The sequence below is a fragment of the Arvicola amphibius genome, chromosome 14 (assembly GCF_903992535.2).
Source record: "Arvicola amphibius chromosome 14, mArvAmp1.2, whole genome shotgun sequence".
Classification (NCBI taxonomy): Eukaryota; Metazoa; Chordata; class Mammalia; order Rodentia; family Cricetidae; genus Arvicola; species Arvicola amphibius.
The window spans coordinates 28,902,055-28,926,907 of record NC_052060.1 but is presented as its reverse complement, the minus strand read 5'-3'; the positions used below and the strand labels follow the sequence as shown (position 1 = coordinate 28,926,907).

General features: G+C 35.6%; 1 protein-coding gene across 5 annotated transcripts in view; it reads left to right on the top strand.

The window, feature by feature from the left end:
• Ptbp2 (polypyrimidine tract binding protein 2) overlaps positions 1-17,364 on the top strand; it is a 62,888-nt gene extending 45,524 nt beyond the window's left edge. For 2 of the 5 annotated variants that reach the window (XM_038311050.1, XM_042054153.1), the window contains 6 exons: positions 10,075-10,229; positions 11,659-11,692; positions 12,108-12,200; positions 15,344-15,560; positions 15,667-15,744; positions 15,894-17,364. In XM_038311050.1, coding sequence (XP_038166978.1) covers positions 10,075-10,229; positions 11,659-11,692; positions 12,108-12,200; positions 15,344-15,560; positions 15,667-15,744; positions 15,894-16,026 — 710 coding nt within the window. In that variant the 3' untranslated portion in view covers positions 16,027-17,364. The remainder of the gene's footprint in view (positions 1-10,074; positions 10,230-11,658; positions 11,693-12,107; positions 12,201-15,343; positions 15,561-15,666; positions 15,745-15,893) is intronic. The other 3 variants (XM_038311051.1, XM_038311053.1, XM_038311052.1) reach the window with 3 other exon arrangements.
• Positions 17,365-24,853: the final 7,489 nt, after the last annotated feature.

Here is a 24,853-nt window from a genome sequence, read left to right as displayed (position 1 = left end):
GTATTCCCAGATTTTCTTTCCAAAACATAATATATCTTTACCACACCAAGAATCGTCTGGTTAGTTTAATAGAAACAAGGATCTCACTGTGTCTACAGTTTGGCCTTGCAAATCTTTGTAGTGCAGACTGCCTTCAATCTTAATGTTTTGTTTGTCAGCCTCATACATGCTTACATAACCCAGACAGGCAGTGGATTTTTGTTCTTTTTAAAATTATTTTTCACTTATTGAAAATCGATTTGTTTTTTATTACATAATAATCTTGATTATGGTTTCCCCTTCTTCTACTTATTTCAGTTCCTCTCCCCCAATCTGGATCCAATCCCTTTCTGTCTCTCAGTAGAAAGCACACAGGTTTAAAGAAGAATAATAAAATAAAGTAGATGAGAAAGCAAACAAAAACCCCTCTCCCCCCAAAAAAAGGCATAAATAACAGCTAGAAGCACAGAAACTCACTTGTTCACACTCTCAGGAATCCTATGAAAACACAGAACTGGAAGCCACAATAGAAGATATATGTAGTGTTATAAAAGACAAAAATAAAGAAGAGGAAAACAAAAGGCCGTGAAGTGATATTATAAACAAGGAACCTGTAGAGTTACTGTTGAGTTCATTTTGGCCATCTAACTGCTGAGCACGAGGCCTACCCTTATGAGCAGTTTGTTTCCCCAGTAAGGCTCCGTAGGAGAAAATTTAATTTTCATTTGCAAGAAGGTATCTATTGGAGATTGCTTCTGGGTTAGGGATAGAGACATGTACAGGGCATGTGTCCACTTTGACTTTTAGTTCTAGGACCCCAGCTGGTGCAGACACATGCTGACACTGTGCTTGCTGCCTTTCACTACGGGTGCTGATCCTCTTTATTTAAAGGGCCTTGTTTCCTTGGTGCCCTTTCCCCCTCCAGCTCTTAATTCTTTGCTGTCTCCTTAATTCCTTTTCATCATGTGACAGTCCCTTCTCTTTGCCCCAACATCAGTTTCTTTGGCTTGATAATCCTTAAACTTTAAGATATTGCTAGTTTTAGCCGGGCGGTGGTGGCGCACGCCTTTAATCCCAGCACTCGGGAGGCAGAGGCAGGCGGATCTCTGTGAGTTCGAGACCAGCCTGGTCTACAAGAGCTAGTTCCAGGACAGGCTCCAAAGCCACAGAGAAACCCTGTCTCGAAACCCCCCCCCCCCCCAAAAAAAAGATATTGCTAGTTTTATGTTGCTCTGATTATATTCTTGTGTATCATAATTTGTTCCTCTATTCTCTTCATTTGGGCTTATCTTGGAAAAAGACCTGTAACATCTGGTTCTTCCATGTTTACTAACTTAGTTATGCTGGAGATTGATTGTGACTCCTTGTGTTAATATGAAGCCTTCATTCTCCAGCTAATGGGTTTAGTAAGGAGTCCTGCCTTAGTGTCTTTCATAAGAGTGAGCGAGCAGTTACAAAGATTGTCTCCCTTCACATACTTTTTTTTCTTTAGTTAGTAAAACCTAGATGTTTTCCTCCTTAATAAACTAGATCTATACTTTATATAATAAAGTGTGTGCAGAACAATTCTGGTTTTCCATTCACTGACTTTCAGGGCTGAAGGTGGTACTGGAGATTAAATCTAAGACCTCAGTCCTTTTTAGAGATACACTGCATCTCTCAGCTGTATCCCTAGGTGTCTATAGAGCAATAAATTCCTCATTCTCTTTTTCTAAAGAAAATAGTTGCTAGACATAGCATTTGCTGTAAATAGTTGTATTTTTACAATAATTTATGAATGGATGGGTTCAAGTATTAATTTTTGCCAAGTTTATGTATTGGTTTTTAATAAATAGCAGAGGAATTTATATCACATCTCTTTTACCAAGAATTGTGGGAACAAAAGACAGATGTGATTGTGAGCTAGTAAAATGATGAAAGCTTGTAATGTCATTTAATTATAACTGATCTGACCCTTTATTTTCCTTGTTTACTCCTCCTTCCCTGTTCCTCTTTCACTTCCCCGTCCCTACTTTCTCGTCTCTTTTTAGAGTCTAAATCCATATATGACAGAACATGTGGGCTGGGTCTTTTCATCCTCTCCACAGAGTCATTCATAGAGCGTGTTAATCGTTTTAATGAAGTCTTTATTTACTGGCTTTTGTCTCAGTGACTTGTGCTAGATTGTGAAGGTGTTCTTCAGTTATATAGTTTAATTTCATTATCCATTTTGAATTATTTTTGTATGAGGAATGAGGCTTGGGACAGTTTGTTGTTTTTTATGTTGTTTTTAAACTAGCAGATTCTTGTAGACCAACAGTAAATGTCTGTTGAATTACATTTTTACTTTTTCAAATAATAATTAGAAATACGGTTTGGATTTAGTTTTGGTTGTATGTTTGTGTATGAGTGTATGATCAATCCATGCTTCCATGTTTTTGTCGGTACCAGATTGCTTTGGTTATTTTAGCTCCATATTAAGTATTAATATAAAAAGGTTCCCATCATTTTGTCATTTTCTTTTTCAGGATTACTTTGGATGTGTTAGTGCCTTTCTGTCAGTTTTCTCTTTACAAAGCATTTCCTGAAATTACATTTGCCTACTGGCCTGCTTTTTTGTTATTCTGTGTTTAAACAACTTTTATGAGACATTATATGTATTATGTTTATTTTATAACAGTCACAGGAGAAAAACTGCAAATGCAGACAGTAGCAAATGAGTATTGGAGCAGTGAGGAATAGTAGTGGTCTCATTGTTTCAAGTATATGTACTAGCACCTCTGCTTTCACTTAACGTATGTTAGAAAAACAAAGAATGCTATTTTTAGATATTAATATTTTTTAAATTTGTTCAGGGATTCAGAAATGTCTTACTGAACCATTAGTAGAACCAGTGCTTAGAAATACAGAAATGCTGCTTGTTTTGTGTGTAAGCAAGGCTCCTATCAATGAATTAAGACAGTGGTGAAATTAAGTACCTTTCTAAAAAGAAGCGCCAATGAAAAAAGCTGTAAGCACATGAATCTTAGGTACAAGGATTAGCACTGTCTCCCTTCTCTCATTGCTATTTAAAGTTTTGGCCCCACTGTTAAATATCTAGACAGATCCTTTCGGGAATAGTTTTTACCTGCAGAATGACTAGAAAAATACCAGTTTAAAAAATAATGATTTAAGATTCCACCTCTATTTAAACCTCTTCATGTCATGTGTTGGACAGAAACATGAAATAGAACCACTGAGTGTTTCCCTCAGCAATGGGCTCATCTCATGAGGATGTTCCTATAAGATTATTATGTAGCTAAGAAATTCTACGGTCTAGTAATATTTTATCACAGTGCATTATAACTTGATAATGTTCTTGAATGACTTGCTTGCTTATATAGTTATACCTTTTAAACATTATTTTAGTTACTTGTAAAACTTATTATAAGTTAATATACCATGTTATTTCAGCAGCAATCTTAATGCATCTCCTGTTTGTGAGTGTGATATTTGAACAAAGATGATCTTAGACAATGATGTAGAGTGTTGGTTTATTAACCGGTCTTCTATTTTACTGTAGTTGAATTTTAAAACTCTTCACATGTTTAAATCCTAACTCTTTTAGAAAAGAAGTTGGGGAACAACTGGTGACTCAAGTCTATAATCCCAGTACTCAAAAGAGTTAGTATTTTTAAGACTGAGTAGTAGCCTGAATTCCATGACAGTGCACTCTAAGGTGAAACTCACTGTAATCATAAACACATGTAGTCTTTTACCTGGAGGCTGAGGCAGGAGTGTCATGAGTTCAAGAACTATCGGGACCACCTAGTGAGACCTTATCTCCCCAGAATAATAAAACAGAAATTTGTATTTTCTTAAAAATATTATTTATTTATTTTTTATTTATTATGTGTGCGATATTTTGTCTGTGTGTATTCCTGAAGGCCAGAAGAGGGCACCAGACCTCATTGCAGATGGTTGTGAGCCACCATGTGGTTGCTGGGAATTGAACTCAGGACCTTTGGAAGAGCAGGCAATGCTCTTAACGGCTGAGCCATCTCTCCAGCCCCAGAAATTTGTATTTTTAAAAATGGACAGCTACAGATAATAATGAGTAAATAGAGAAATGTTTCAAAAGATGTGCATGACCTCTCTATGCAGTTGAAGATGACATGGTATACAGTCTGTGGCTTAAGGTGAAGATTTTGCAGGAGAGTTTCACAAAATAGAAATCAGAAGATGCAACAAAACATTCCAATTAGATTCTTGATTTTTAAGCGTATTTTTTTTCTTAATGTTACTGTGAAGGTTTCTGATCTCACAGATTTTGTATTCAAGTGGAAAGAGGTTAACAAGACTGGTTGTAATTTGAAGGTGAACCAATACACGTAGTGTGGTTTTGAGTACAGTGAAATGAGTGATCTTCCTTTGGGAGGGTTTTATGCACCAAGGACCTGGTATAAACAAATACACTATAAAGCTTCTGCTTTATTTTATGAGAGGCAAATATTTTGAATGGCATATGTAATAACTGGGAAAATATGAATGAAATGGTGCCACAAAAATTTACAGAGCAAGATCTTAGGAATGTTGTTATCTGTGAAATATGAATTTTATATTGGAATTATTAGCCTCTTAGCGTCAAAAGAGATAAATTTACAAGTATTCTGTAACTATCTTATTAAGATGCATTTAATCAAAATAATTGGTTAAGAACCTTTCTGTGAAGGAAGGATCTGTTAGTAGTCAGAGCAGTTGAATAAGGATGATCTATTTAGGTTTAAACTGGTTGCTGGGTATATTTGGGAGCTAAAAACAAGAATACTAAAGGCTTTTACTCTTAATAGAGTCTAAAATAGTAGCATGAGATGAAGAAATGTGGGAAATTAGTGCTAAAGTATTATATCTTATTGATGATTACTTACAAAGAATGAAATATGAAGATCTTTATCAGACAATAGGAGATTTAGTGTCGAATTTTGTTTTGAAGCAGGGTCTCACTGTGTTACCCTGGCTGACTTAGAACTTAACTATATAGACCAGGTTGGCTTCCAATGCACAAAAATCCATCTACCTCTGTGTTTCAGTGCTGGGATTAAAAGCATGTACCACCGTGCCTAGTATAATGGAGAATTTTGAGTTTTAGTGTAAATTTTGGCAAGATTTGTGAGTTTAGAAGCCAGAGGTTAATACAAAAACTTCATCTTACAATTTTCCAAATATAAGAGAACAAGATAAATTTTGAAATTAAATTTTGGAAGTATACATCATATTGTGTATCAAAATAAGATTGATGCTGAGAAAATAGTGGTAAAATTTCTTCCTTACCAATTGCAAGGCCGTGGTTTCAATTTCCAGTTCTCAAAATGAAAATTGATGGCTGTAATAGATTAAAATTAGAAGTGGCTCTTCGGTGCAGTATGTGCCATAAGATTATTCACCCAAAAAGTGTATTAGGAAGAAGTAGATGATATTAAAAGACAACAGTAAATTAATACCCAGAAGATGTGTGTCAAAGGAAGGAGAAATGGCCTAATAAAGTAAAGCATTACCCAAGGGTGAATATTTGCAGTGTGGCAGAGTTCACTTGGGAGTTGAACTCCAGCACTCCTACATTGAAAATCTGACTTAGCTTTACCCTCTGGCTTATACATTTGCAATGGACATAATGGCGATAATCCAGAATTAAATACAATGGTGCATATGAAGGGTTTTACTCAGTGTTTAGCATGTAGTAAATGTCTGTTACATGTTGGCAGGTATTTGTTTTTCAGGTTAAAATGGCAGGTACTTGTTTTTATCAGGCTAAGATTAATAGAATTGGTTGTATATTGGATCAAGAAATAATGAAGGTATTGAGGCTTAGAAAATACACCTTTTAAATAGGACCATTATGAGACCTAGAAGGAATTTTTATCGTGTTCATACTGAAAGTTAGGGCCAAAACTGACAATAGCTAATGATAGTTAAGATATTGTTTCTACAAAGGTTTGTGGTTTAGAGACTTGATCAAAGCCTTTGTGGCAGTATTAAGAGGTGATGAGACTTTTTAGAGGAATCTGGTAGGAGATTCTTGTGGGATGTCCTGTGAAAGAATTGTTTTAGTGGTTTTCTTGAGATAAGGTTTCTGAAAAACAATGGGACTGGCTCTTTCCACGTACCTTCCCTTGCCATCTCTTCCCACAGGTACTTCTTTCCTAACACCAGTACCTAAAGGCGCTCCTACCATATGTGACTGCCTAAAAGCCAAATAAACTTTTCACAGTACCTGGTTTCAAGTAGCTTATTACAGTAATGGAAGATATGTTAATGTATTTAGCTTATAGAGTTTCTAAATCATTAAAATAATAGTTTATTCTCCTAAATTGTAAATCTTATGTATATGATGTGTTTAAGTTTTACAAATGAGCAGTTATCTTGTAAAATAACTCAGTTGGCATTTATATAGAAGTTGTATTTTATTGGTAAAGATAATGCACCGTGAAACGTTTTTTAAGTTTTCTTATAGCCTTAGGTAAAATCTGAAAAATGTCTGTGTTGATCAAAGATAATTTCTCAGAGAAAATTATTTGGGAAGAAAAGCTGAAGTCTGTCTACAGAGGTTTTAATGTTTGATAAGCGTTTAAGCTATGCCTATAGTTTGGAAGTGGAGGTAGTTTTCCTTTTACCAACCTAGGGGAAGAAACTATAGAAAAGCATAGCATGTTATTACGAAAAAGTAGTGGTTACCACAGGTCTTAAACGACTGGTTCCATAAACAGGTTGCTTATGACATAACTGTCCACATCCTTTGACATAATTTGATTAACCTACCTTGTAGCTTGATAACCAAGGAGTAGTGATAATAGATTGTGAATTATCATTTAAATAGATAAAAATAGTATTGGGGTCTTCAAAACTTAAATTTTACATTCTGGTAATATTTTTATTACCTCCTTTCTTACTAAGAGGGAGGTAAGTTGCTTCTGTTTTGAGCCCAAACTTTTCTTTCATGAAAGTTTTCTTTTTATTAAGGCATAATATGTATTGAAATCAGCTGAGACTGTTTAAACTGTCTCTTGAGTCTATAACAATTAGCATTTGCCTTTTAATTCTCAATTATTTTAGGTTCATTTAGATAATTTTTTAGTTTTATCGCATTTCCTGTTCTAAAGCTTTATCTAAATATTTTACCATTAAGTTTGCTCCCTTATAAAACCCAAAAATGCAAATTTAAAAGCCTGAAGTATTTTTTAAAACTATTATGCTTAAGTAGTTAGAGGTTTGAATTTTAAATTTTTGATAATTTTGTTAGATTATTGAATCTCTGTCATGGTAGAAATGTATCTTAAAAGAAGTTTTATTTTTCTGCCAAAAGTAAAGTAGGAAATCTATTCAGAAAATTTAAGTAGATTTTGTTTATATTTTGAGAATATTTTTTTTGAAAACTCAACAGGTAAATGAGTAAGAAGTGATTTAGAACTGTCTTAGTAGTAATTTTAACCGTATACCCTGGTATTCTTTTGCACTTTGAAATGAGTTGTTTGTCTTTTAAATTCCTTTGTATTTTTTATATAAAGCATAATGTTTACAAAGTGTTACTGAAGATTGTGGGCAGTCTCCTAATGCTTGTTGGGGTCCACAAAGTCAAAATTTCTGACATTAATACTAAAATAAGTTTTGCCTTTTTGACTTTGATTTTCTTACTGGTGTATTTAGGGGTCTTGTTTTCTATATCACCCTTAAGGCTAATAGGGTGCATAATTGTATGTTCTCTTATTTTTAATTTTATTGTAGCAAATGTCAGTAGATATAATTCAGGTAAATACTTTAGGTAAACAAAAGCTTGTTTTTCTCAGTAATTTTAAGTGTAAAGGGGGACATGAAACCGAAAGGTTTCAAAATTTCTTTAGCTTGGGTATAAAGCACAGGAAAACTCTACTATGTAAACAGAAGATGCTAAGTTAAGAGGCCAGATGTACAGAGAAAATACTAGGGGATTGGGGATTCTTGATGTTATTTTATTTTTTGTGTTATGGTTGGTTTTTCAGGGAAAATTTTCTGGGTTAATGGCTTTGAGAGCTTTTCCTTGCTTGTTAGAAGTGAAAGTAGCCCATAAATGATGAATTGAAAGTAGCCCATAAATGAAGTTGACTTTATGTATTATTGTGGGAAAGAACTTATCAAACAATTGTTTTTGAATTTTGAAATCCTTGTATTAAAATGTGATGCTTAACATGGAGCACTTGTTTTTCTATTGCACTCAGTGTATTGCAGTTGGTGGCTTTGTTTTTGTTTGTTTAATTTTGCCACGACTAATTCTGAGTTTCATAAAGACCATGGAATTTAACAGCATTTTAAATTAGCTTTTCTTCCAAGAGGTAGTCAATTAAAGCCACTAAAACAAAGAAATGATTTGACAATATAATTACTACATCTGGTATTTCCACTATTATTAAATAATTGTATTGTCAACCTAAGTTGAATGCTTTGTACATTCAGCCAAACTGCATGAAAATACTGGGTGTTTTCCTAATGTTGTTACTTTTTTGTTCTAATCATGCAAAGGTCACTTAGCACAAGAATGTAAGAAAAAAAAATTACTGAGTACAAGTATCTAGTTAATAAGTGTATATACATATATACATACCTTGACAAAAAATACAATTATATTTTGTTAAATGGACATAACCTGTGAGATGTCATGAGAAGTGTTATATTTAATAAGTCAGGGACAAGGAGATGGCTTAGTGGGTAAAGTGCCTGCCGTGTCAAGCCCAAAGAACAGAACCCTCAGAAAAAGCCTGGACTGGCAGTACTACTGTAACCCTAGTGCTAGGGGTCAGGGGCTGTGGAAGCTTATCTGCCAGCCAGCCTAGCTCGCTGAGGTAGTGAGCTTCAGGTTCCCAGAGAACCTAGCTTAAAACATGAAGCCAAAGAGCAACACAAAACATTGGGGCTGCAACAAAGTACACTTCCATTATTATCAAGAACACATACCACATACAAGAATGAATAAAATGGCTTAGTAGCCAGTAAAAGGTTGGGCCGGGATTACTGAACACATATGATGATACTTGGTGGTTTGTTACTGTATTCTTATTTTTCCTTAAGCTGGAACATTCTGAAATAAAACGTAACAACCAAGGAAAGTGGGCAAAAAGCTGCAAAATACCCCCACCCAGAACAACTTCATAAATGAGAATCTTCATTCTAGTGATCGAGTACTCACAGGAAAGGAGGAAGAGCTGAATGAAGAATTGGAGGAGGTGACCATGTCAGAAACTTAGGAATTTTGTCCTTGACTTTCAGTGGAAGGTCAGAGCAGACGATGCAAAGCCCACCTCAACCTTGCTAAGAAAGTGTAAGTTTCTGGCCCTGAAGGTAGCTGCAGCCTCACAGGAGCACATAAGAACGCTGCAAAGAGAGAAAGAGTTTACACAGCCACAGCAAAGGGCTCTTTCTAAGCAAGTATGTCATGAGATCTGTGTCATTTTCATGGGAAAGTGTAAATTCGGTGTTGGTAGCATTGTACTTAATGAAAAATAGGTGAATAAGAATTTAAGGGTAGAAGTAGTTGGGCTTCATTGTGTGTTTACTTGAGTAGAAATTAAGGCAAATTGTCTATGATTTTCTTTAGGATTTCTGTGTGAATTGTTTAAGAGGATTTGTCTGCAGTAGCTGAAATTTATAGGAACTGATCTATATATATATATTTGTTAAGTGCAGAATGGTTTCAAAATTAGGTTATAAAAGAGACAACACTTGTAGAAATGGGATGATGAGTACCCTTGTCTTGAAGGTTTTCTTATATTTACCTCTTACTGTAAATCATGGAAGTGAAAATTGATTCTTCATACTTTGTTAGCTTTTCCATAGGGAAGATACAGAACTATCATGTCTGTAATATGCTAACATTTTACAGGTATGTACAAATAATATGTACAAATATGTTCAAATAATAAATGACTGTTGAAATCAGTTATTTTTCTATAATTGCTCCACACCAACAAAACATTTTTCTAAACATCTTAAAAATTAACTTACAGGAACCATTTGGACCGGCCAACCATAAGCCATGCAGCCATCGTGCTTAAATTGGTTTTGTAAACGACTTGTGTGTGTTTCGTAAAATATGCTTTATTTTAAAATTAGGGCTTCCTGTTGCAGCTGTTCCAGGAGCTCTCAGTCCTTTGGCTATTCCAAATGCTGCTGCAGCAGCTGCTGCAGCTGCCGCTGGCCGAGTGGGTATGCCTGGAGTCTCAGCTGGTGGCAATACAGTCCTGTTGGTTAGCAATTTAAATGAAGAGGTTAGTGAAATAATTTTTAATGCTTTTTCATCTCCATTTCATTTGTGAAAGTTTTCATATTTATTTCATTTTGCACTTGCCTTTCCTTTTATGTATATTCATTAGCCAAAATATCTTTTGTATTTCTGCTTCTGAATAAAATTTACATACTTGTTTAGGTAGTACTGTTTTTTTAGACAGTCATATATCTTTATATATGTTTATATATTTTAATATAGCTACCTATTTTTCCTAAGAAAAATATGGTGAAGTACCGTAGTTTGGCTTTTTATTTTTCTGTTGTTCTCAAAGGCAAATGTGATCTAATTTTGCAAATGTAACTCGAAAACAATTTTGCCCTTTGCCTTTTCTAATGATTTGCTTGTTCATTTCATGCTTATGTGTCATTGCATTTTTTTTAATCTTATTTTATGTGAACTACTCTAATACATTTTTCTTTGAAGGTTCTTCCAAAGATCTTGACGAGGCACTCTTCCAGTCTTTCTTAGTAATTTTTTCTTTGCAGTTTTTAGTCATTGTCTTCTACAAATATATCAACTTTACCCTGCTCCCTTCTTGTTAAATAAAGTTGCTGTTATTTTCTTCAGTTGTACATTTTATGTCTGGTATATTTTATTTTGATTGCTATGAAAGCTGGTATGAAATGTGGGACCCTCAAATGTATCAGTTTATGGTGTCTAATTTGAGTATTTGTCTCATTTATGATTGGCCTCTGTTAATAATGGATATAACTAATTTTATCATTTAATACTGTTACTATTCACAGTTCTGCATGCTAAAGTGTTTGGATCAGAGTGCCTTTGTTTTAAGACTTTGCCTGCATTTCATAACCAGCCATGCTTATGCAGTTAAAGTTCAAAGTTTAAAATTCCTATGCATGCATTCCTTCCCTATGTTGAGATGAAATGCTGTAATTTACTCTTTGATATAGATGTACTTTACCCATATTTGTCTTGGATGACTACATTTTGCTCAGTTTTTCTTGTACAGTACATAAACCAACCATTTTCTGACCAAATTCCTGCATTTCCTATGTACTGACCTATATTTTATTTTTTTTTTGTTCCCCAATTCCTTATTTTTTTCTTCTGCATTGCTGTTTCCCTTCCCCATTTCATCCTTTTCCCTGTGTGTTCACCTCCCCTTTCCTTGTCTTTCCCCAAATGCCCATTCCCTTCCCTGTCTTATCCTTTATTTTCCTTGTCCTTGTCTTCATTCCCTGTCTCCATTCCCTATGTTCATGCTTCTGTGCTTGAACAAATGTTCCTCGGACCAACTTGCCCCAATTAACCGCCTTGAACCATGATCCATGACCACCTCACCATTCTGCGGGAACCACCCTTCGTTATGGATGATCTGTTCATCTCCGCTCTTCCTCGACTCTTCTCTCTTCTTGTCTTACGCTGCTTGCTCTTCTCTCCTTCTAAAGATGGTTACGCCCCAAAGTCTGTTTACCCTCTTCGGTATGTTATTGTTAGCACTATACTTTTATTATTGATTTGATTTTTTGTTTCACCTTAATTCTTATTTGTAGCTAGCACTTTGGCTTAAAGTTGAATAGTAAATCTTTTGCTATTTTTCTTTGCTATTTAAAACTCTCCATAGACACAAAGTTTGTTTTAATGCATGCTGATTTATTTTGCATGGTTTTTAATTTAATATCATTCACATAGCTTTGAGGGTTTATCAAAAATTATTCTTTTCAAAATTCACTGTTCAAAATCTTGTCCTTCTTTATTCATTTGTGCAAATGGTGAGATTGAGTGAGTGATCATGTTGATGTCTGAGTGTTTCATTGATGTGTCAGATAATCTTTAGCTGGCTTACATATAAAATTAATTCCATTTCTGGATTACCTCTTTGTGGCTCCACAAAAAGGTGTTTATGGAGATGTGCAGCGCGTGAAGATTTTGTACAATAAGAAAGACAGTGCTCTGATACAGATGGCTGATGGGAACCAGTCACAGCTTGGTAAGAATAATATTCTGAATTCATTTTAAGATTTCTATTCCTTGTTCAGATAGGTCATAAAACCCTGGTTAATGTCCTTGTATTCCAAAATCATTTATAAATATCGATTCAACTTAGCAGTGAAAAGGAAAATTCCTTAGAGATGCTAAGTTTTACAAAATGAGAAACCTTTGCCAGTGGTTAATGGTAAAATGTAATCAGTCCAGTTACATATATATTGTTGTTTTCTACATGCTTCAGTCTAGAATACACCTGTATACCTAGCACGTAATAATCTGTAATCTGTATTAGCGTCACCAAGCTAATTAAATTAACAATTTAATTCATTAAGATTTAAGTGATGCTACCTTATTCTGATTGCATTCACATTTTTTTAAGCTTTGAAATTTACTTTTTTAAATAGGATTAATGTTTTTTGATGTTATAACTATCTGAAACTGTTAACTTAGCTCAGTTAGAATAGAAAACTATATGAGTTTCTGATTTAAAATGACAATACCCATGTTAAATGTGCTATCTTTTAACATGGGTGTTTGAGCTACTGCTTTCTCCTTGGTTTGTGTGCCTGTCTCTTTTGAGGTGACTCATTGACATTATTATTATCACTGAGTAGTTTTTGTGTTTTTTGGTTCTGGAAATCAAATCAAGAAATCCAGAGATCTTGCGTATGTTAGGCAGGTCCTCTGAGCTATAGACCCATATCACTGTTGCTTCTGTACAGTAACTTTTTGCGGGACGGGTTTAGGACAGGGTTTCTCTGTGAAACAGTCCTGGCTATCCTGGAACTCATTCTGTAGACCAAACTGAGAGATCCACCTACCTTTGCCTTCCAAGTGCTGGGATTAAAGGCATATGCCAGCACTGCCCGGCTACAGTAACTACTAAGACTTACTTTAAACAAGTGATATTTTTGTCTTTATTGTGCTTGGTTGCCATAACACAATGCTCAAAGTATGATTGAGTTCCAGACCAGGGTGCTAACATACATGGAAGGCTGTCTTGTTGAGCTTGGATAGAGCCACCCTTACTTGTACTATTAATGTTTTTACCCATTATGAGCATCTTGAATATGTCCGCTTCTTTCTTTGCTTCAACAGAATATCTGACCAGAGAAACTTAAGGGAGAAAGGGTTTATTTGGTTTACAGTTTAAAGGTATTTATTATCACAGTGAGGTACTTAAATTAGTAAGAGCTGAGGCAGCTGGCAACATTGAATTCTTAGCCAGGAAGCAGAGAATGATGAATGTTAGCTGGAGTTCAGCTTGCTTTATATAACCTTGTGTAGTCCAGGATGCAAGCCCATGGCATGTTGCTGTCCATAGTTATTGTGGGTCTTCCCTTCTGAGTTAATCTTGATCAATGTTATGACCCTTTAATACACTTCATGTCGTGGGGACTCCCACCATAAAATTCTTTTTGTTGCTACTTTATAACTGTAATTTTGCTACTGTTATGAGTCATAAAGTAAATAGCTGATATGTATGTTATCTGTTATGGGCCCCTGTGAAATGGTCATTTGACTCCTAAAAAGGGTCACAATCTATAGGTTGAGAACCCCTGATCTAGATAATCCTTCAGAAGCTTGCCTTCTAGACATTATAGCTCCTGTCACTATCAGTATTAACTATTGTGTTGTTTACAAAGTGAAGAAACTTACTAAAACAACCCCACTTCTAATATTAGGCAAGTTCTCTTCTTTTAATGACAACCTGACAGGTACATCAAGAAGCCCTGTGATGTCCTATTTTTACACTACTGTATAGGCACAATTGTTTTATCTTTATGTGTATCACAATCTGAAGGGAGAAAATAATGATTTTAATAAATTTTGGTGAATTTAAAGGTATAGGATATCCATAAAGGATATTTAGTGAGATCTGAACTTTTACAACATATGATTTAAAAGGCCTTTTTGTCATAGTCCAGAACCAGCCTGTACCATAAATTATTTCTCTGACCAAAGTGGAGGCGTGGGAAGAAGTACACAACCCACATGACTTTATTGGGAGGGGGTTTTTAGGGAATCCCTCAAGAAATCCTGAAAATTTCACCAGTGTTTATTCTCCAGACAGCTTTTATACCAAAGCGCAAACCGAGGGCGAAATTCATTAGCATTGTTTCCTAGGTAGCCAGGAGATTAATTGTGGCCGTGTCCACCCCTGTCTATGCCCATTTTTGTCATGTCTTCATACCTATGCCTGCTCTGTCATGGACTGAATTAACACCTCTTTCCCTTGTGGACCTCCCAAATTACAAAAAAGGAGCAGAGCAACATTAGCATATCCTGACCCTTTGTTAAGCATCGCATCCATTTGTCTGGAAACACTAGGTGACCACCTCCAGTGTGGCAGTCTCAAACTGGCCTGAAATTCTGGCTGCCATACCATGTAGAAATATGGGCCTGTATAATATGGCCTTGCATAGTATAAGAAATACAGTCCGAGATGCTACTCCATAATGGCTTGGATCGTGTCTTACTACTTCACCGCTTCCCAGCACTGATACAGTAGTTGTTATTACATACCATCAATAAATATCTGCAAAGAAGCCAGAAAGTAAATAAGGCTCAGACTGGGAAGTATAACTATGTTAAAAAGTAAGTTTAGATTGTGTTCCTAAGTATTTGTATGTACTGAGTATTAACAAGATCAGGTTCATAACCTGTGAAAGTCTTTTACTGCTCTGTGTTTAGAATGGGTGGGTGGGGTGGAAAGAAGAAGATTCAACAGAAAGGCAGATAAAGAATTGAGTTATCCAGATCTTTAAAAAATGCCAGTGGCCAATGAGAAATAGAGGGAACATAAATTTGATAGGGAACTGAGAGGAACCATTGCAAAACCCTGCTGACCAGGAGATAGAACACAGTAGGAAGTGAGCAGCAGAAGGGTGGGAGCATTAGCAGTGGCCTAGCCCAGTTTATCCTTAGTGTTATCACGGAAGGCTGGTTTGTAGAGTTTCTTTTTCAGTGGAAGAAGCTCTTTGCTACAGTACCTTGTCTAGTAGAAATTGAAAATGAAATTTAAGTTTTAACTACCAGTTCCTATGCAAAATTCATGATTTATTTTTAAATTGTAAGGAAATTCAAATTTTTCAAATTGGAAATATTACTTTCATATTTTAATAGATAGTCTTTATTTTCTAGCCATGAATCATCTTAATGGGCAGAAAATGTATGGAAAAATTATTCGTGTTACTCTCTCTAAACATCAGACTGTGCAACTACCTCGAGAGGGACTTGATGATCAAGGGCTAACAAAAGATTTTGGTAATTCCCCATTGCACCGTTTTAAAAAACCTGGATCCAAAAACTTTCAAAACATTTTTCCTCCTTCTGCCACCCTTCACCTGTCTAATATCCCGTGAGTATTTCAGCTGCTTACTGAGGATATTCATCTTGTTTAGCAAAGCATGATTCTTGTTATTGGTTTCCTCTTAATTTTTGCTCTTTCTGCCTATCTTTTTTAGTCCTTCTGTAGCAGAAGAGGATCTGCGAACTCTGTTTGCTAACACCGGGGGCACTGTGAAAGCGTTTAAGTTTTTTCAGTAAGCACGCTTCTTTGTCTTTAAATTTGTGACTTGATAGAAATTAAAATTTTCTTCAAACATTTTTGTAGTCTTTGTTTAACCTCAGATGAGTAAAAAACAAATGTTTAAACTCTTATGAAGTATCTAATTTCATAATTTTGTTTCAGAAGAGATCACAAAATGGCTCTTCTTCAGATGGCAACAGTGGAGGAAGCTATTCAGGCTTTGATCGACCTTCATAATTATAACCTTGGTGAAAACCATCATCTGAGAGTGTCTTTCTCCAAGTCAACAATTTAAGGAAGGGAACTGAAGATTGTGGGCAAATCACATTGTTTGGTGTCATCACCTATTGACTGTTCAGAAAAGTGGGGACCAGAGTTTGATTTTTTTCATGCTGTTACCATTCCTTGGTTATAAAGTGAAATGGCGTATGTAAAGGCAGAGTTACTAACTGCTGTGTTTCATCTGTTCTATAGGGAAGCCATTTTTCTTGTCTGTTTAAATTTTTAGTTTAAGTTTGCTTTTTTTCTTTTTTTCTACTTAGTTGACATACGTGCCTTACAAAGGAAAACTAGTGTTGCTGTTGTGCATTTACTAGGAAAAAAGAATTGGTTGTTTAGGGCACATCGTTATATGGGAATTAAAATATGTTTAGGCAGGGGTGTGTCAAAAGGTTAAGTTTTTGTTTCTCCTGCTTGGAACTTATTTTGAATTATTGGCTTATCACATTTCTTTCTATTTACTCTAATAAGATACTTGATACTGAAAGAATAAAGCAGCATTTTTAGTTTCTACTATCTTAGGCTTTATTGCTTTTGAAAACATTGGCCTTTTGTATCTCACAAATCTGGTCTAGATTCAGTTATGAATGTAGGCATTAGTTAAAATTAACAAGATGCAGAGTATTAATTTCTTAAGACAGCAAGTGATTTCTGTACGTTTGAGCCCTATGTGGAAAGCGTTGTGGAACCTTAACCTTTTTGTACACACTCTTGTGGGACGTATCATATAAATGTCAGCACTAAGTAATGTCTTGTTTGTGGCTGAATATTTTTCGTAGATGTTTTGAAGTTGACATGACTTATGTGCATTTAAATATATATTGCCATCCTTAGTTTGTAATTAAGATTTGGAAAATGGTTGTGGATTTCTGAGCATGTGCAGACTGGTCTAGCTAGTTCAGGAACTGGTGCATGTATTTTTCAAAGACAAAGAAAGTGTACTGCGAAAACTTGCAGGAAGATTAATTTTGTGGCAGTTTTCTAAAACTGACAACCAGGTGGGACCAAAGTTTATGTGCCTTTAGTCTTAATTTACCTTGCATTGTAATATTCAGTTTTAATAAATCTTCAAAATATTTTGTATTTAGGAATAGATCTGACTTTAATAAAAACATGGCTCAGAATCTACAGGTCAAATTTATTTGAACAGTTCGTCAATCTGAATTGTTGATTCTGTTAAATGACCAATACTTTTTGAAATTGATGTACTTAGTTTCAAGATTCATAGATTCTGTTATCTATGTAGACAGAATGGTCATGTATATTTTCTATTAGTTGAGTTTTTACATCCTTAGAAATGTAAAATTCAGTATAGTTTGAAAGCGGCACAATTAAAAATTAATTTTCTAACAAAGTTGGGAGGTTTGATGGTTGTTTAATTTCATTTTGTGTGTACTCTGCTTACCTCTGTAGCATGCTCAATAAACACTTCTGTAGCTCTGTATTCACCTTTCTGTCTTTCTCTGCTGCCTTTTCTCTCTCTCCTTTGTTTTCACTCCACTGTGCTTCTGAATTCATGTTTACTCTCTGCCAGGGTGGGAAAGGAGTAATAATATTACAATCCTATGGCTTTATACCATAAATAAATCTAGATGCTGTGAAAATGCACCAGCTGTTCCTTTTTTTAATGCAAAAGACGGTAACTGCTTTTTCAGGAGGACACATATTAAACATTTCCCACCCTGTTTATAATCTGCTTTAAAGACATAACTTCTATTGTAGCTCGTTAATTCTCTCTATCTCTTTTGTTGTTGTTGTTGTTTTCCTATAGATTTATGCACTAATAGATCTTTTGGATTTGCCATGCTCTCTTGCTGCAGTTTCATCTTTCATCTTTGTGTCTGCTCAAGATTTCCTACTAATCTTAGACTACCTTCTGAGCTACAGCAAAGGGCTCTGGTGTGGCTGGAAAGAAAGGAGTGTGTCACCTGCCTTTAGTTGGGTGGGGATATATACATTCAGGTTATTTGGGCAGACGGTATTTAAGTGCTGGCACAGCAGTGTTCAGTCTTTCTACCGATGCTGTCGGGTGCTAGTTAAATTATTTATTTGGTTACTTTTTATATACAAATATTGGTGTTAACTCACTTGGGAGTTACACATGTATACCTCAAAGTCACACAATGTAGACATTAAGATAATTTTTTAAAATGAAGAGCATGTTTAAAAGTACTGTTCTAATGCAAGAGTTCACTCAGCTCCAAGAAATAAATAACAGTAAGTGAAAAATGATTCTGTTTTAGAGTTAAGAATTTGAGTGTTGCTTGGAAGCCGTGAGTGATCATTTGTGTTTTTTCCTAAAGTGCTGTGGCAATACAGTGACATGGTATGGGAGATCGCCAGTGCCTTAATTCTGTTAGTTTACAGCCAGTGTTTGCCTCAGTATTGCATGATGGTTCCAGGACTCGAAAGGGGGTTTTTATCTCCATGCTAGTTGATGGCCTTGAAGGATTTGCTGATGTCTTTAATGAGGATAACCCGAGACCAAGTTTTCCCACTCAAGCATGTGGTGGCTAGTTTTTACCCTTTTTTAAAAATAGTTCCGCTAACACAGTCTTATTTTAAAAGTATCAAGATACTGAAGTGGGAATTTTGATACTCTAGAATTCTTTAAGTTCAATGCATTTGATTAAAATAGCCCACTTTGTTAAGAAAAAATTAAATAAAAGTACTATCAATTTTATATTATCACTGCCTCAACCTTCCCTTTCCCAGTAGCTAACGTTAAAATATTGTTAGGGATAACTGTTCTGTTAGAAGATTTGTCTTGGGAATTTAGAAACAAATAACTTGACTTTAAATACATAGTTGAGAAAAACTGTTTCTTTTCATATTAGATAAGATTTTATTTGAAAATGTTTTCAAATCACCTCCTTAAGTAAGGGGTTCATATTGCTTACATTCAGTGTTGGAAACCTAGTTTTGTGTGTGAAAACAGCTAAAGACCTTTGCCAGGAAGATTGTAATAAACATCTGTAAATTATTAAAAGCTATACTAACTAACGGTATTGAGGATTTAAGGTTAGGGTAGAAAAGTATTAATTAACTTAATTAGTTCATGTAGATCTATTTGGACTACCAGGTATATAGTTTTCAAGAGAAGAATAATTTTCCTAAGCCTGTAAGTAAAATTAAGCCTGTACATTCATTGCTTCCTTCCAACGGTTTTTGTGAAGTTCAGGTAGTATATGTCCCAACATGCTATGCTTTTGGTCAACTCTTAAGTTTATTTTATAAGGTTACATCCTAGCACTCAGGAGGCTGAAGCAAAGGATTGCTAGCCTGGGATAAGTAAGACACTGTCTCTAAAACAAACAAAAATATTAAAATGCTAGAATTCCCAGCCCGCCAGGTTTGCCTGAAGTAAACCTAGTTACCAGCAATCCACATCATCCCAGTGTCTTTCTTAGTATTGTAAAGAAATGTTTGTTAATGTTTTTTTTAAATATTATGTATACAATATTCTGTCTGTGTGTACACCTGTAGGCCAGAAGAGGGCACCAGACCCCATTATAGATGGTTGTGAGCCACCATGTGGTTGCTGGGAATTGAACTCAGGACCTTTGGAAGAGCAGACAATGCTCTTAACCTCTGAGCCATCTCTCCAGCCCCTTGTTAATGTTTTAAGATCGTTTAAATGTCACTTGTTTAAGGAAAGGGTGTAGCATGCACTTACAGACTACATTTCACTGCCCAAGAAAAGGACTCTCTGGATATAGCTTCAGATTTCCATTTCTACTATCTGATAGTTGAGTAATAAAGTATAGCTATTTCTCGTTACAAGACTACCCATAAAAAGGAGATTGTTTATAAACCGTTCAAATTTGCCATGAAACTTGAAGGTAGTGCTAACATTACTTAATAAAGGTTTTTCAGTGTAAGATGGAAGAAACAGCGTGTTTTTGTGAATAACCCAGGAGATTTAATGGGAGCATCAGTCTCCATTTAGAAGATGAGAATATAGAATTGTTTGATGAAATTGAGCACACATGGGATTCTATTTTAACTGAACACTCGTTTCTAGAAAGTCTGAAAAGAAATGAGAAAAATTATTAAACTGGTATTAGAATATTAGTTGTCAGTCTTCATTACATAATCATTTCAGAATCTTGAATAGTTAACACTTAAATCTGATTTTATTTTCCTTAAATTATCTTCTTAGTTTGGTTTTATAAGAAATATATGTTATAGATTTATCAGTTACTCAAAGTGAAAATAAGTCTGTAAAGATGAAGAGAAAAAACATAATTGATAGAAACCTGTCCACTCAGCTCTGTTGAACCTTGCAGACTGACTTGTACCTCTTTTCCCAGTACCTTCCTCATTTTGCCATTGACAATCATTCCCATCAAAGAGTTTGTTCCATATTCTGTCATTGTGTATGATCCTCTCCTTCTTAGTGAACAAAGTATTGTAACAGCCAAGCCACTCGGTGTAATCTCTTTGTGCATCACAGTTGATAATTGTGACGATTGCAATATGAAGACACTGATACTTTTCTAAGGAAGTTTTGTTCTTTTCAGTGAATAATAGTTTGGCGACTCTCAAGTGTTTCTGAAGATACATGTATATATGTGAAAATAAGTGCTCATAACTAATGAAGAACTGCTACATTTAAAGTCTACATATAAACTTACCCATCAGCTGCACAAAGGTATCTTGCAGCCTCATTCCTTTAGGACACTGCTTTTTCTCTTTCTCCTTTTCTGTTTCAGCTTGTCCCCTTTATCTGGTATTAGTGTTGTATAGCATTTTTGTTCTTAAATCAAGAAAATTAGAATTTTTTATTAAAAGAGTTTGAAAGAAATACAGCAGCCTTATATAACCTTGGTTTTACTTCCCCCAGCCTTCCCCCATTTTAATTGCATAGCCCAAGAACCTTTTTCAAGACTGTATTTCACAGTATTTTCTCCCTTGTCTCAGATGTCTCTCCTTTTATATCTGAACTCATTTAACTTGGCAGTCTTGCATTTCTCCCTTGCTACCTAACATAAAACCACAAACCAAGGACAGTTAGTACCTGTTATCATAAGGAACCTCTCACCAGCTGAGAGACAGCATATGAACAGGATTTCTAGACATAAAAACATGAGGCACACTGTAAAACAGGAGTGGATATGGTTTTGTTTCCGGTTTTCTTCCCTTAGGAAGTGTTGCATTTCATAGTAATTTTAAGTTAGAATAGACAGTTCTTGTGAGACGGGAAGAATAAATAGGAAGCCACATATGTTAGTAATGACTTAATTGTAACGAAAATTCAGGTTCTGGGTTTTTAGTCCACTTTTGACTTGCGTTGTACCGATTAAAGGAAATGCAGAGTTGCTGTTAGTATTAATAAACAATATTTGAGTTGATAGGTCAGTATGGCTGAAATCGTTGTGGCTCTGTATTTAATACTTAGTGTTAGCATAGAAGGGAGGGAAATTTCTACTAGAACTGACTTAAAAGTTAGTGCAATTAACTCTAGCCCTAGCTTGGTCAACGTATTAAGAGGGAAGGCAGCCTTGGGTCTTTTTTTTTTTTTTTCACTTTGCACCTTTTAAATGCCCCTTTGACTTCCCTTGGAAGCACAGATAGCTATGGCCTTAGCTGGTGAGTACTGTGCCAGCAGGGGCCGTTCCCCCACACATACAGTACAGCAGGTGTCTGTTCTGTCTTGCTTTGCCATTGCCTGTTACCTTCCTCATTGCTGTGTCAGCCTGGTACTGCTTCAGCCACCCATCCCTGCCCTCTATTTTTCCATTTGTGTCACCATCCTCTTTGAAGTGAACTTTTCTCTTGCTCCTCTGGTTTATAATTTAAAACTGTAATCAATTAGATTATAAAAAGTTTCTAACAAGTGACAATGCATTATATGTTTGTAATAAGCTGTTTTACTTTGTCTTGTTTGGCTCAATAGTTTTCTTGTGTACAGACACACACACACACACACAAGATGGTGATGGTTTACGCCTCCTAAAACTTTAAATTTCAAGGTGTTTTGTCCCTAATGTATTCAGTCTTAATGGAGAGAAGTTGGTCAGGTTGGCTAAAGAATTCACAGTTCTATGAAGCCTCAAGTTTGTAACATCAGTAGAAGTTGACTCAGGTAGAATATATAATACTGTTTTGGTTTTAGCCCCTTTCTAAATCTGGAATGTTCTAATGTGAAAGTATACTTAATTATAGTGGCATCTTCTAAAGTGTAAGCACTGATGACACTAAATGATAATGCTGTGGGACCTTCATAAGCCTGAATTTTCTTAATCTACGACATAGTGATAACCACTGTGGTTGCTTGTGAAGGTTATGTAAAATAGTTACATTTCATTGTCAGTTTTATTTTTCCCATGTTACATAGTTTTGACATTCCATTTAGGAAGGGGGCCCTACTCCACCTCAACTGATTTTTGGCTTATCTTAAATCTTCAAGAGATACTTGATGTATGTTCTCAGTTGTCGGGAATACAAAGACAAAAAAAAGTCCCAGTATAATTAGTTTCTCAGGACGTCTTGAAAATAAAAATGTTTGACCTATCCGGGAACAGCTTAAATAGATGTGAATTTCATGTTAGCTTATATGTGAGTCTTTTGAGATGCTATTAATGGAAACTGGAAACCACCCAGTTGAACTAAGCTGGGTAGGATTATAAAGATGCCATGTATACTGTGTGTGCAGCTTCCGAGTTCTGCATGTGTTAAGATGCACTTGTCTTTGTTGCTAACTTCTTATTTCAGGCAAGCCTCCTTCCAACACTTCACATCGGCTACAGCCCTCCTGTGCCCTCTCCATCAAATACATCCCTAGGCCTTTTCAGAATAAAGTGCCAATAGTAGTAAACATTTCTTAGGCCACTTAACATGGAAAATTATACTGGTGTTTTAAGTCTTTGTGTCATTGAGGAAGATTTTGAGTGTTTTATTGCAATCTTACTGTTTTTCCTTATGTTGTATTTTTGCCTGTTGTGATAAGAAATAGGGATACTGTTTTTTTAAAAAAGTGACCATTCAAGGTGTTGCAGCATATAGCAAAAAAGATGTTAAGTTCGATGTTGGAAAACAAGATTGAATTTGTTTCCAGTGTAGCTCAGACCAAACAGGTCAGCCACCCAAGCCCCTTCCTCGTCAATGAGATGAAGCTGATGCTAATCTGTCTTTACTAGGTGAAGTTTTTAAAGGGTAGCCTTAGTAAATCCACTATAAATTATCAAGTGCTGTGGAAATAAAAGTTTAGTAATGCTTTTTGCACTAACTTTTAGATGACATTACAATTTTCTAAGTGAGTAATTTTCATCCTCAAAACACCTGCTATTTTTTTCTGTATTGTAGATGAATTGAAAGAGAGTAGAAGAGGCAAAATTTAGCGTTAAGGATTGTGTCATTTAATCCGGTGGTATGCTTTCAAGTCAAATAGCCCCTTTTAAAAATTAGAATTGCTGCCACCACAAACGTCATGTTTTGTTTTGGTGAGAGTGGGTAGGGGTACACACGTGCATGTACATGCCCAAACAGGTGTCCATGTTTGAAGTCATGTGAACCTGAGGCTATTGCCCTATACACTAGTTTGCTTTACTAGCTTGCTCTGGAAATGCCATCTCGGCATCCCTTCTGCTGAGATCACAGGCATAATTGCCACGAATACCTGACTTCTGCACGGGCACTCTTCCTGTCTCCCATGCCATCGTTTTAAAAATAGTAGAAATCCTTTGCTCACATCTTTTAGCCACTTGGGGATCATCCCTTCATCCAACATTACCACCTGTCAGCATGGACAACTGGTGGTGAATGGACACTAAGATATATTGTTGTCCTCTAATGGGGCCTTCAGCCCAGTGTAAAACAATACAGCTTAGTAACAATTAGTGGAGAAAAAACTATACCCTGCTAGCATATGCTCAGCTTTCAGAAATTAGGATTCTTGGGAGTGAATTACCCAGGTTTTGGAAATGGGCACAAATGTAGATAGAATCGTTAGGGAAAAAAATAAAACAAGATAGTGACATCTTTTAGAAACAAAATTTATCCCATCAAAATTGGATAATTATTTAAACTAACATCCAAAGTATTAGCATTGTGGCATTTCCCAGCGGTGTTTTAGTATATTAGTCTTCACCCAGTGGTTCTGCCGACTTTAAAATTCCCATCCAGTCTGTCTTTATATCCCGTATGTCATTTTGTACCACCACCCTCACCCCTCCCTCTATAGTTTCTCAATTAGTCTTACCCTCTCATGGTCTCTTCTATTTTTTTTAGACTTTTTCCCACTCAGCACCTGTATATAGTACATTATATGCATAAATTGCAGACTTGAATCTGCATATTCAAGAATGTGGATTTTTCTGGGTTTGGATTACCTGCTTAATAATGCTTTCCAAATTCATTTTCCTGTTAATTTCCTAATTTCCGTTTTTATAAAACATGTAATATGCCCTGGGTGTGGGGTGTGTGTGAATGATTGCAGGGTCCTCCTGAGAGCAGAAACCTGTATGGGCTTCTTGGACCTGAAGTTACTGTTAGTTGAAACTGAAACCAAACCACACAAGAACTGGGCATGTAATTTGCCACTGAACCATCTCTGGTCCGCATAGTTTTATTAAAGTCTTTACACAGTGTAATTGTGTATCGGTGCCACATTTCCTTTTCTGTCATAGACTGATGGAAGTTTAGGCTGGTTCCATATTCTTGCTGTGATAAAGACCAAAAAAGTGAAGAGAAACAGGTTTAGATGAGACAAAATGAAGAGAGACAGAGAATGGCCAGGTTATGGGCACCACTGAAGTGCTTAGTGTTCTAAGACCAGTGATCATACTAGAGATTTTAACAGAAAACTGCTGCTTTAAATTCTGTCTCTGAGCACGTGTGTT